Raw genomic sequence first — 14,193 nt, forward strand, 5'->3', positions numbered from 1 at the left:
GACAAAAATTTTATTTTTCTCAAAACAATTATTTCTGAACATTCAGTGTGTTTCTTCTGAAACACAAAACAAAGATTTCGCTGTTTCTATAAACAGTAAATTGTAGTGCTTGATACCCAAAATTACTTTACTCTAAAAATTATGCGTAGTACAATCGGTAATGCAGTGCTTTTGCGTTTAATTAAATGTATTCTGACCACAGTGTTTGACATTGCGTACAAGCTCTTTACTTCGCAATCAACTAAACAAATTTAATTACGTTCCACAAAGGCTTCGCGATATGCGCCTTGTGTGGCCACTCATCAAACAGCGCGATCAACCGTGTAGCAGCTTCTGACCATGCGTGTTACTGTGCTTTCAAAACTTTTATTAAAATCGAGTACTATATTATTGAGAGTAGTAATAAAGTAAGTAAAATGTGGAGATAAGTTTATTTACGTATATCATACAGCTCACAGTGTTTCATTATAACTCTATCCTATAGAAAAATATAACATTTGGCAAAATACATAAATGTATCTGAAATCTAATGGGATATCTCTACGAGGAGATGATTGACGTAAATTATAGTTAACTACTTCATGGGTTTGGAATTAAAACACAAAGTAATTAGTAACAATTAAATAATATACTAGAGAATCTTTAAGTGTGTGGGTGTGTAAATCTGTGTAAATAATAATTTCAATTACATAGAATATAAAATCAAATTAAATTATTGTCACTTTGAAATATTTTTTTTACATAAACCTGTTTGGGCTTAAAAATCAATAAACTTAGTGGAGAGGGAAAATGGATCACGCATCATCCCATAAAACAAATGGTAAAACAGTATTGAAATAAGTGATAAAAAGTAAAACCAACAAATTAATATAATTTACCTGGCCATTAGTATGTTGTTCATTTATGTTTACTATTTCAACTATAAATAATAAATAACAGAATCAAACATTTAAACAAACAACGAAACTATTAGTATTGGTGGTTATACGCTTCAAAAGTCTCTTTAACGACCAAAGATGTTATATAATAAACGATAGAAAAAATTGTTTCACAACTACACTTTCATTAAATCGTTAGAACATTAAATAAATAAATTTCATTTCCTTAAAAAATATAGATTTTTAGAACAGTCTTTAAGATATTCTTGTTCTTGAAATAATTAAAAAACAAATACCCGAAGATAATGTAATTTACTACCACGATTGAGGTCATACATAGCCTTATGATGGCATCACTTTAACGAGATGATTTTTAATTTCGGTCGCCGGCTTACCAGGCTTGTCGTGTCCTATACCAGGCCGATGATGATATTGATTGATGATGATTTAATGGTGTGGGGATGAAAGGATGGTGAGGTACAAGAGCAGCTATGACATGGAGTGAGGAAGTGAGTAAATGTGGTAGGGAATTCAGCACTAACAAGAGTTGAGTGATGGTCATGACGAGGAACAAAAACGGAATAAAGAGAAGATGTTGGTTGAGTTGAAACAGGTAGAAACTTTCACTTGTCTAGGAAGTGAGTTGGAGGGAGGAGGAAGAAACAAGGAGGAAATGTAAGGAGAGGACAACAAGGCGATGCATTCTACAGGAGTTTGAGAAATGGAAACAAGTGTTGTATTGTACCTAACCTATGGAGCAGAGACTTGGACTGTAGATAAGAGAGATTATGGGAAGACCAGAGCAACAGGAATGAAGTTTATGAGGCGTATGTTGTCAGTTACGAGGCGAGACAGGATCAGAAATGAGATGGTGCAAGCAAGAGCAGGAGTACAGGACTAGAATGAGATCATTGAAATAGCGAGAATGAGATGGTATGACCATGTCCAGAGAATGGGAAAAGAGGTTGCCCTAGAAAAATGATGGAGTAGAGGTGCATAAGAAGAAGGTCCCAATAAAAACCAATGAGGAGGTGGGAAGAGCAGATTATTAAAGGAGTTAAAGGAGAGAGAAGAAGACTGGAATAAAGGGAAGGATGATGAATGGTGGAGGAACAGAGTAAGATGGAGGCATTTTACTTTGATGACCCGGCCACAGGCTGGAAGTAATTGATGATGTTGATGATGAAGTTGATGACCTTAAGATAACACAGGATCATCACATAAATATTAAATAATGAAAACAAATTATAACCAGTTTTCAATAAAAAAAAACGCTAAACAAATTAAGTACATACATGCCCCTCAGCAAAACTACAACTGCACAGTTTTCAAAGTGATTGCTGCCAAAATTCTCACTTAATATTCATTCGCCTTTTGTATTATTTCAAACGTAAGAAAACAGAAGTTTGGATTAAGATGTTTTTATAATTTATTTGTTTTATTTTTTTATTTAAAATATCTTTATTTTGGAGCTGGATGATTTATTTAAATATTTATTACATTATACATGTTTTGATCCATCGATAATTTTGCTAGAAATAAAGTTATTTTAATTATTTACAAAAACAATTAAGTTTATTACAAAATCGAACCCCTTTCTGAATCACAAAAAATAAATAGTTTGTTGTATCTAACAAAACTTTTTTTTTAATATGTGCACCTGCAGAGATTATGTTGGTGCAAAAAAATTGAAAGAAAAAAAACACTCAACATTCTTACATCAATTTTTGCAACAATTCTAGCAACGATTTTGCGTTACCAATGAAATAGTGCAACGACTTTCTAAATGATAAAGTTATTTACTATTGTTATAGAGAATAATATTTGTGTTATAAGACAAGTTAATGTTAGATTTAAGAAATATTTATGTAGGCCTACAAATAAACGAAGTACATAAAAGAAAATGTAACCATTATTGATGTCTATTTTAGTAAATCGTTGATTAAATAGTATATTAAGTAAAATATTATAAAAATTTGGATGTTATTGGTTTTACAATAAAAAGTGTTTTTTTAGTCAAAAAGTAGGAATAACTTAAGCAAAACGTGTTTGAATAAGTTAGCGGAAGGTCTTACTACCAAAAATGGCCTCATCAAACTCATTCAGTAGTTTTAAACTAAATGCGAAGAAACAAACAAAACAGAACATTTTAAAAATTGTATTATAATTGTATTATAATTCTTTTTCCAATTATTTAATGCAATGTACGAGCTTTTAAATTCTAACAGTATTAATATCAGTATAAGTATAAATAATCAACGCATATTTAGACTGTCAAACTCTCAAAATGTTAAAATCTCCTGATGTCAAACGAACACAAATAGCAAAATTCGTATAAAATAAATAACATTGAGTTTAGTTTTTTAAATTAATCACTGGCCAATAAAAACTTTTAAGTGGGCAAAAACACTGCCGAGTGTTTCGGAACGAATGATATAACAGATGCAGTAGTTAAAATAAAATGGTTCCGTATAGCATACGATCGCATCAAATTGTCTGTTTATTGGAAACCACTCGCTATAATAATACACTTTTTATGAGCCAGCAATGTGCGGTGCGGTCATGTAGTTGGCATGTACTTACCCTTGACGAGACCCGTCCAAACTAGTAAAACTCACCAAGTCTTAACTAGGTGTTGTATATATATATATATATATATATATATATATATATTTATTTATTTGGGTGCTTTGTAAATGTCAATTAACCTTGCCTAATAATTTTATTAACGCATTTGGCCAGTTAAGCTAAAATATGTGACTCCCACAGGCATTAATTGAATGAAAATTTTGCAAAAACAATGCCGGGACGTAAAAAAAATTGTTTTATGGTCTTAATAACTGTAAACATATCTTTAATTTTGGGTATTAATACATCAACGAGATTTCAATTCTAAGATTTAATTATGAACAAAAATGCATCTTGAAAACAACTATATACAAAAAAATCATAGCATTCATTCAAAGCAGTAAGTAGAATGAGGAGAAATTCAGTTATTTATGGTTCTTAAAATAAATTTCATACCATAAACCACCACTGAATTTAAACATTAATATTACAAATATCAGTCAGTTGGCATGTAGATAACGTCTAAAAATAAAACGAACCTTTGCTTACTTGCATAAAATAGTACTTACTGGTTTACAAAAATCACATTTTAAATAATATTTATTAACTTTTCTTGAAGAAATAAAATGTAAAACACACGAATAAATTGATCAAAATAAGCATTCAACCTTTAATTTATACCAGAATCGGCCCATTTAACGCAATGTTAATTAATTAAGACTGACTACAAGCGCTGTTAGCTCGCAAACAGCTCATTCATTTGGCGAACGGAGGAGATATGAGTGTGTGCCTCAATACCGTTGGCCCATCAAAGGTATATCGTTAAGTTCTGTGCTGTGTCGCTAGTGAAAATTATCATGAAAAAAACATAACTAATTACTTCCCTTAATTTAGCAGTAAAAATTTATTTGACAAAATATTTTGTTAATATTTAGGTAATTTACAGCAATTATGGAATAATATTGTGTGTACTAAGGGAGTGAAAATAATTTTGTTTTGTGACTATTTTTTTCTCACCCTTTCAGTGAGAGTTGGTTGTACAAAATATTGCTTACGATTAAAATTTTTTCATAATTTTAATTTAACACGGAATTGACATTGTGCCTACTAAAAGTGCTAGATATTTTTATAAAACTTTTTTTTGTTACGCTTTGGATTAAGGATTGTTTATATGAAAAACTATTTCAGACACAAGTTTTAGATACATTTACGTGATTAAATTTTTTTTGTAATGGATACTGTGAGTACTAAGGGAGATATATTTTTTTCCTTAAATCCAAATTTTTTATCACCCCTTGAGCTAGAGTTGGTATTATAAAATAATAATTTAATACAAGTGGATAAAAATTGTTTATATTAAAGGAGCTATAGTGACCTTTCGTGTTTTTAAGACCCCTTTTTTCCGATAAACCAATAAGATGTGTGAAAATTGTGTTAAAAATATTATATAACATTTTTAAAACTATTTCTTTGATTTTTCTAGGTATGGAGCTTGGATGCTGGCTACAAATTGCTGAGCCATCGTACGCTACATATTTCAGAAGATTAAAATGTTTCAGTACTGTACCGATTATGGAACCTGTGTTAACAAATTGCATTGCGGTGAGTGTAAAAATTAATTAAATACGATCTATTCGTCATAGTTAATGGAAGTCACTTGCAATGGTTTAAATAAAATAAGATTGATTACAATCCTTATTGTGTTAAATTCTGTGAAAAGTTTTGATAAGATAATCTACACAAGAGCCAGCCTTGTGACCTTGGGAACGGCTTTGCTGGCATGTAAACCTGACGGCATGTGTTTGAGAACCCATCTCGAACATGGGTGTTTTTTTTAGAATTAGCCGAAAGTTACTTAACCCCCTTTCGCCTCAACCCCTTCACCTAAAACATGAACTCATTAGCTCCACAGCACATGGCTGGAACCTCAAAATCATTTTTTTTGCTAACAAATATTTTATATAACTTCATTTCCCTTGAAATACTTAGCAAAAAAATGGTTTCTTTCCTTTTGTTTGAATGAAAAATAGATCAGTGGCTGCGTTTTAACACCCGTTCATCGGTCTTGCTGTAACTATATTTATATAACTACAATTATTGTAAATGAAGTTACGGTGAGTTATGATGTACATGTGATTATTTCAATTTGGTTAATAATTATAAAGACTTCCCATTATAAATAAACGTTTATTAAATGCAATTTAAACTGAATTTCAAACGAAATGTTATTATAAACTTCTTATAATTTTAAGTATGGTTATAATAATAAGGAATTTAAACGATGTGTGCAAGGAATTAATTAGTTTTCTCTAGTTTATTGTTTAAAATAACAACTGAAGTACGTTAAAAGTCTTAAAAATCAGAGAGAAAAAATACTATAAAATTTATTTTGTCTGATGTGAGTTTTTTTATTAATACAGAATTAAATAAAATCAATATGATTTTTGGTGATCAGAGTTAGATTTTTCTTTTTTCCTTGGTACTTGTAGTTGATTACTTAGCAAAAAGAACGTATTGATTTACAATACCTGAATATTATCGTTAGTGTACCATTGATTGTAAACGTTTTATAAATTTTCGTTTTAACTATACTCCGAGACCAAGAAACAGTTCGTTTTTGACATAGTTTCTAGAATTTCATGTCCAGAGGCTTGATGACTTTACTGCAAATGGTTTCACTTTAATACAGGCACTATACTTCTGCGACATGCAACTAATAACGCGAAGAGTATCAACCATGACCGTTAACATTCAAATTTTTACCTGAAATTGAACTCTTAAAACAGTAAACTGACAATCAAATCATGAATTGATCTTAACTTAAGGTATTCTCTAATAGTGGCTACAGTTAAAAATTATTCTAGAAGTTTTTAAAAGTATGTAAGCATACAAAATATTCAGCTCATTTTTAACATTCTATTATAATAGTTGCACTGAAATATTTTAATCCACAATTCAAAATAAAAATTTCTCAAACCTATCACTACACCAAGGTCCCAGGTTCAAGACCTCTAAGATGCTTTAGAGTTTGTTGTCAATTTAAAATCAATTAAGATTAATTATTTCTAACATTACAAAAATATAAACATGACACACTAGCGATTATTGTTTTTTTATACTAGTTTAAAGTGGAACAGATACAGCTTGTTGTTGGTTCTACAAGAACTGACTGGGAAAGTTGTGGTTCCAGAATTTTAGTTCCTACAACCAGGCGATACTTGACCATTCATAAGTAAAACTGTCCTGTTTATTGCGAACTAGAGCAGCGCACTCCACCAAAACTGCGCTACAGGCCAGCAACATGGCGGGATTCAATCTGGCCAATCATGGCTCAGGGTCCAAACTGGCTCGGTGTCGGGCCCGGCCAATACGAGATCTTCCACGTTGGAGAATGGCCAACCAGACTCAAGGCCGGTAGTAAAGCTCGACTCGGCCAATAGACGACCGAGTACGCCTGCATCAATGAATGAACCCGGAAAATCCGCGTATTTGTTAGTCACTGATTATTATGGTAAACATACACATATAAGCATTGCTTTGAGGATGGGTTCACTTTTATAAGAAATTAAAGTAAATTTAAGGACTTTTCACTGAAGAAAGCGTCTCAAATAAAAGAAGGGTTCTTCGTAGTTCCATATAAATGAATCTTCACGGAAACCTCGACAGATGAAAAAAATAAAAAGATATGTGTTTCTTTAAAACAAGTAACACAATGTAAACATGGACGTAAAAGCCAGAAGAGAGCTTCATTTGCAGACAAAAAATATTTCCTGTACTTTTAAAAAAGATTCCTTTGGGAAACAGTTGTCAAGCAATAGCTTGTAATGCTGTAAGAAAGTTATTATAAATATATATAGCACATGGCTAAGGTTATTTTTGCATACATGTAATACGTTGTGCCTGGCGCGTAGAGGCTGTGAGGCGTGTGATGTGCGAGCCGTTGTCGCCCTTATCGCCTCCGCGCTCTTGGAGCTCGAGCATCCAGACAGGCGGCCACTTCAAGTGATCACCGCTCTGGCGCACGTCGTGCAACCGCTGGTCGAGCCGAAGCTCAGGAAAGCTCCAAGGTCTCCAGTGGCCAGCAAAACTAACAAACAGAAATCTCTGACTTTCCCCCGATTCTTACACGTATTTTATAACCTTTCACTGACAAAACCAACCAATATACAGAGACCGGGATCATTCGCGGATTCATTTCGCGCTAGGCCAAAATGCAAATATTTTTGCATCAGAGCTGCATCTGCTATTGGCTAACAAGTTACCAGAAGAACGTTCGGCAAATGAGAAAGCTTCAACACAAGAAATATAAAATCACAGGCTACTACGCTGGATCTCCTAATAAATAAGCAGCTTATCAGTAATGGAAATTTTTCCGAGTTTACTGAAAACTGTGGAGTATATCCTAGAGGTAATTGAAACGGCGAATTTTCTCAGTATCACATATTCGCATTACTTCGAAACACTGCCATAGTCAAAACGCACTTACATATTCTCCAAAGTCCACACAAAACGGCAGCAAAACCCTAGAAACTATCCGCAAAGTGATGTTTCGTGTATCACATTCAGGGATACCATGCCAACGGAAAAAAACCTCACGTGATAAAAATAAAATTCTGCTCAAAACTATATGACCAATAGCATTGAAACAAAGATTAAATCAAAATAAAATACTCCGTGTAAACAGACATGCAAATTTCGCGTAGTTTTCTGGTAACAGGATGAACAAAATTAATGTACATAATTAATTTGGTAAAATAATCTTATCATATGTTATTGGATCATTTGAATTTTGTGACGTTAGTATTGTTTTCTTGTCGTTTCGGATTGTTATTATTAGGGGCATGCATATTTCGCGAAAAGATTCCGAAACTAGCTGATATTTAAAACACTGTAGCATCGTCTGTGTTTCGTGATTGGGCGAGTTTCTTCCAAGTACATGTCTACTTGTAGCTTTATAGAAAATAATCATATTATAGATTATGTATGTTTACTTAAAGACTACTCTGGATATAATCCTTTTTATAAGGTTTGCAAGAGTAGTTTATTTATATTTATTGCACACATGATTATATTTTTAACACATATATATATATATTATATAATATAATACAGTTTATATTATATAATAATTCATATCCTTTTAGCTTGCTTATACAGGTTTCCAGGGCGTTATTCTGTCATAATTCTTATTCTTATTTTCAAAGAGAGATCTGGTGTATATTTTTAATTCTCTTATTCTTAATTAATTCTTTTCAGTTCATTTATCTAATTTGATATAATATTCCGGCTGTTCGATTACACTATACACAAGAAGAACAGCCAAAGAAACTTGTGTAGGAGATTCAAAGAGTTATTTTATTTTTCTGTAGTAAGTTATTCCGTATCGGAAAGCAGATCTTCCATCAGAGATTGTTCGTGCATCCAACTATCGAAACGCTCCAGTCTCTTGGATACTTCAAAGGTGTAATTTCTCCATATGTCATAAGTCTTCTTATCTCTCACAATTTGATTAATATCCTTAATATCAACATCCTCCATAGCCATCTTCCTTGTGTACTTGTTTCGTATGTCTTCTATTTTAACGCAATCATTTAGAACATGCTCTACTGTGTCTTCTTCCATGCACACAGGGCACATAGGGCTTTCCACTAAGTTAAAAGAGTTTAATTTGTGTTTAAAATTCCCGTGACCTGTTAGGAATTGTGAAGTGTAGTGGTCAGTACTTATCCATGAAAATTTCATCCGTTCTTCTATTGAAGGGAATATATTGTGTGTATGCCTTCCCTTGTCAGAGTTTCGCCACCTTTCTTGCCAGATTTCAATATTTTCTATGTGAATTCTGCGATATTTTGAAGCAGTGTATTCCTTGTTCATCTTTAATATCACAACTTTTGCTCTTTCTTGTATTAGTAGGTCTATAGGTAAGGCTCCAGCGATAACCTGCAGTGCTTCTAAAGACGTAGTTCTGTAGCTTTTTGTTACAGCAATTAGAGCTGTTCGTTGGGATGAGTTTAACCTTCTTCTTACATGTGAATTGCGTAGTAGTTCATACCAGACTGAGCAAGCATAGGTAAGTATGCCCAGGTATACTCCATTGTACAGTGTTGTCATAGTATTAGTGCTCAATCCTACATTTGTAGGTTTATGACTCCTTATTTTTTGCATTAACAGTAGGGCCTTTTGTGATGCTTCTTGTATGTGTTCTTGGTATCCTGTTCCCGTTGTGATTTGTACCCCTAGATACTTAACTTTTTGTTTTATCTTCACTATTCGTTCTTGAAATCTTATTAAAGGTGGTCTGTCTTTATGTAATTTTCCCTTTAGTAATACGCCTTCAGTTTTTTCAGATGATATAAGAAGTCGGACACTGCTTGCCCAGGTGTTGATAGAGCGTAGAATAATTTCTGCTGTCTGCTCTAATTCGTAGCGTGAAGTAGCGGGTATAATGAGCAAGCCATCATCTGCATAGCCATATATAATGTTATTTACTGGTAACTCAATTTTCAGAAGCTCATCAAATATTATATTCCATAGTAGCGGACCAAGGACTGAACCCTGAGGACAGCCCATGGAGAGCTTCTTTTCCACAACTATGTGGCCCAATCGACATTCACACTTTCTATCTTGCAGAAAGCCCCTTATGGCGGCATACAGGTTCTTAGGTGTGTTAAGATTCTTTTAGCGCCATAATACTTGAGGCCACCAAGCGTGGTCGAATGCTCCTGCTATATCTATCGTCACTCCAAGCACATATTTTTCTTGTAGGTTTTTAATATATTGATTTACATCGTATAGCGCTTTTTCTGTACTATACCCTCTTCTGAAGCCATACTGCTGTTTATCTATTCCCTGTATTACTTCCAAATAAGCTGTTAGTCTTGCATTAATGAGCCGCTCATAAATTTTTCCCATGTTAGGCAGCATAGTTAAAGGCCGGTATGACTTAGTTAATTTCGGGTCCTTAGCATTTCCCTTGTATATGATTTTGAGAACTCCTTCCTTCCATATTTTTGGAAATGTTCCTGAAGATAAGCATAAATTATACAGATGTAACAGTACTTCCTTGATTCGAGGGTAAGCTCGCCAAATTAACTCAGTTGTTATATTATCTTTACCTGGTGCTTTTCGTGGTTTTAACTCTTTAATGATCTTGTCAAGCTCTTGGATGGTGAAAGAAACTGTGTCTTCTGTATCAGGCAGTTCTTTCATCGCTTCTCTCTTCATCTTTTGAATATTCGTATCTTCATCTGGGTTGTCATTAGGTAGTAAATCATGTAGAATAGTTTCCAAATTTTCTGTAATGTCAGTAATTTGTCTATTTGCCATCATCATCCCAGGGATTTCAAAAGAACTTCGTACTTTGCCAGCCATCACCTTGTACACATATCCCCAAGGGTCCATATTCCCCTTGTTAAGGACAAGTTTTTCCCAGTATACCTTCTTCTTTAATAAAATATCTTTCTTATATTTCTTTCTCCTTATTCTGTACTGTTGTAAAATTAAAAGTTTATAAAATCCATTTGCCGCTCTCTTCATGATTCTTCTTAGTCTTTCCAGATCTCTTCTAGTTTCTTCTAATTCAACATCCCACCAGGGATTTCCAGGAATAATTTTCGTTTGTTTCCTAAAGCATTTCTCACAGATATTCTGTAATATAATTGTTAATCTCATGGCGAGTGCTTCTGCGGAGTTATATACATCTTCTTCATGTGATAATTCATTTATTTTGCTTGTTATTAATTCATCAAACTTCTTCCAATCCGCGTTCTTATGTATGTACCGTGGACTTATTATTATGGGAGGCATCTCAGTTCTTTGCAATTGGATTTCATAAGTCATCAATCTGTGGTCACTTGAACTGTCCAGATGAATCTTCCATTCATTGACTCTTTCTTTCATGTTGTTATCAGTCAATGTCACATCAATGAAAGTCTCAGTATTAGTTGCTGGTGATAGATATGTTCCTGTTAATGGATCATCATTAATAACATATAGATCTCTTTCCATGATAAAATCGTTCATGATCTCACCTTTTTCGTCATTCACTGGTGAATTCCAAAAAGAAGATTTTGCATTTGTGTCTGCACCAATTATTATATTTTCATGTCCAATTGTATCCAATATTGAATTAAGCTTATCAATATGTACTTCAATAGGATCTGAGAATTGAAAATAGGATGAGATAACGTATATTTTCATCATCCTCATCTGCATGATCATGCAAACATGATGTTCATTAGAAATGCCGGAGAGTAACATCGTAGTTAGAGTTTCATTTCTAATCCAAATTGCCGATTTCGGATTATCTCCTATTGCATATATTAAACCATGGATTCCTGCAACTTGCCCACGTAATACATAGGGTTCTTGTAATAAGATCACATCAAGCTTCATTTTTTCTGCAATCTTATTTAATTCAGCACTGACAACAGCTGAACGTTGTGCGTTTAGTTGCCCTATTTTTATGTTATTTTCATATTTCACCATAATTAGTTCTTTCTATTTCTCTTTCGTAAGCTCTCTTATAGGCAGGGCAATCAGTGCTATCTACCCTATGCTCGTGTGGTTTATTCTCTCGTCTGCAATTTGCACACTTATTTCCTTCATTTTTCTTACTACATTCTGTATACTTATGCCCATCAAGTCCACATATAGAGCAGATAGTTTTGCTTTTACATTTATGTGCGGGGTGTCCGTAATTCTGACAGTTGAAACATCTAGTTATTGACACAAAATCCCTAATTTTACATGCAGAAAAACCAATATACATATGTGTTCTGCTTAGCAAGATATTCCTTATTTTAGGTGTGCATTCAATGACAAGGTGCACTGTTTCTTTATTATCCTTTCTGCCGCGTCTTGTTCGCACCATGAAACCAGCTCTGAACTCCTCCAGTGAGACTTCATCTGCGCTCAGATTCTGAGCAAATATTGTGCCAGCTATATCAGGGTTATCGAACTCCCTAGGCACGTCGTACATAATAACTTTCGGGCCCTGCTTTGTAGGGCGCTCAGTACGTAGTCCTAGTTTAGATATTTTCTCATCTTTTTGCAGTTTTTCAATCGTGCTGGAGTCTTGTGCTTCGATTATAATTCCTCCTTTCGAAATTTTCCTTATTCCTTTGAATTTCAGCCCATTCTTTATTGGATCAATGTTCTTTAAGATCTCTCTTTTGGTGGTGTCACTTGTTTGAGTTTCGTCACTTGGCAGGACAATCAGCAACTCCTTCTTCTGTTTAGGTATGATCTGTTGACGAGTAGTCCCTCCAATTTCAGCTGCACTTGTTACTTCCGCATACGTCTTCCTTATCACAGGGCCTTTACTTAATTCTATCCCCTTTATCACTCCGTTAAGCCGGGAATTGTCTATCAGAACCTTATCTAATAGGCCTTTTAGCTGTGTTACTCTGGGCAGAATATAGTTTGTAGATGCTTTGTTAACCTTAGATATCTCTGTGGTCGTGTAGGTGGTTAGCTCAATTATTAATTTTTCAGCACATGAAAGCACCTCCTGTTCATCCCATTTAGGGTTTATCACAAACTCTTCAGTCGATTCTTCCTTCTCAGCCGTAGTTTTGTCTTTCCTGAAGATTTCCCTTATCATCATTTTAACTATAGTAGGGTCTTGTTCACATATTATGGGACCAACAGATAGCAGCCATTTTCTTTCAGTTAAATTTGGTACTGGTTCCTTAGCCCAGTTTACTTTCTTATCCAGCAATTTGTCAACCAGTATGGTCACTCTCTTCAAGTCCAATCCTCTGTCCTTAGTGTAATCCGTCAAAAGGGTTTTCCTTTCGGACCAGTCTCCTTCTATTGGATGTTTAACTGCCTCTTGCAAATCTTCATGCCAATGCTTTCGATCCATCGTAGAACCAGCGGGCTCACACTGTCTAATCAGTACTATTGACTGTCTGGCATGCGTTAAAGCAGGAGGCTATCACCCCAAGCCAGCTGCCCTCTTAGCCGCTGTTGGTCTTATAGCAGCACACAGAAAAAAACCCGGCTGACTGATAGCCAACAGTCGTTGCCACCCACGGACCAACTTTGAGGTGGGGCAGTGCCCGATACCCTTTAACCTCTCTCCAAGAAAATTTCAATTCCAATTCCAATTCAATGCTCCCATTCACACCAAATCAGCAAAACAGAACGCAGTTGATTATGCAAACCTTTGCGTAAACAACCACGAACGCCCACTCAAGACAAGGTGCAAAATGGGGGGTTTAGCTCGAGGTATAGAGTATGAGCCCAGTGGGAGATACCCCGAGAAAACATGTCTACTGTTAGAACACCAAACACAGTGCGGAAGCAAACGCGTTCTGAGTGGCTCTATCAAATAAGGCAACGACTTCTCTCGCAGACGGCCGCCAAACACAAAGAAAAAAAAACCGCTGGTGCGGGTATATCGTATTGCAGTCTCATAGGTATTAAGATATTTTGGCGAATAAATGCCTGCCCCCAGTCATAATATTAGAACGAATTCAATGTGTATTACGGTATATTTTCCATCCTCTACGCAAATTAAAACGCAAACTTTGCAGGTATCTAGCAATGGCACAGTTTATGGAATAATAGAATCACGATTATTTCACGCATTCGTCGGGCAGCAAAGTAGACTTGAACTGCTTCACTGTTATGATTGGACTGCAGTGCTCTCGACACACCCATGACGACCCTCAGACAGTCTTTATTGCAAGCACGGAAATTCACTCGCATATGCTTCCCTATTGGCTGATTTATTTTGTAT

General features: G+C 34.6%; 1 protein-coding gene across 2 annotated transcripts in view; it reads left to right on the plus strand.

The window, feature by feature from the left end:
- The window catches only part of LOC134527576 (regulator of G-protein signaling 20), a 418,792-nt gene that overhangs the window by 149,808 nt on the left and 254,791 nt on the right, over window positions 1-14,193 (plus strand). The window contains exon 2 of one of the 2 annotated variants that reach the window (XM_063360377.1): window positions 4,930-5,048. The exons of the other annotated variant lie outside the window; for it this stretch is intronic. Coding sequence (XP_063216447.1) covers window positions 4,930-5,048 — 119 coding nt within the window. The remainder of the gene's footprint in view (window positions 1-4,929; window positions 5,049-14,193) is intronic. 2 annotated transcript variants of the gene reach the window in all.

This window comes from Bacillus rossius, chromosome 1 (assembly GCF_032445375.1).
Source record: "Bacillus rossius redtenbacheri isolate Brsri chromosome 1, Brsri_v3, whole genome shotgun sequence".
In the NCBI taxonomy this organism is placed as follows: Eukaryota; Metazoa; Arthropoda; class Insecta; order Phasmatodea; family Bacillidae; genus Bacillus; species Bacillus rossius.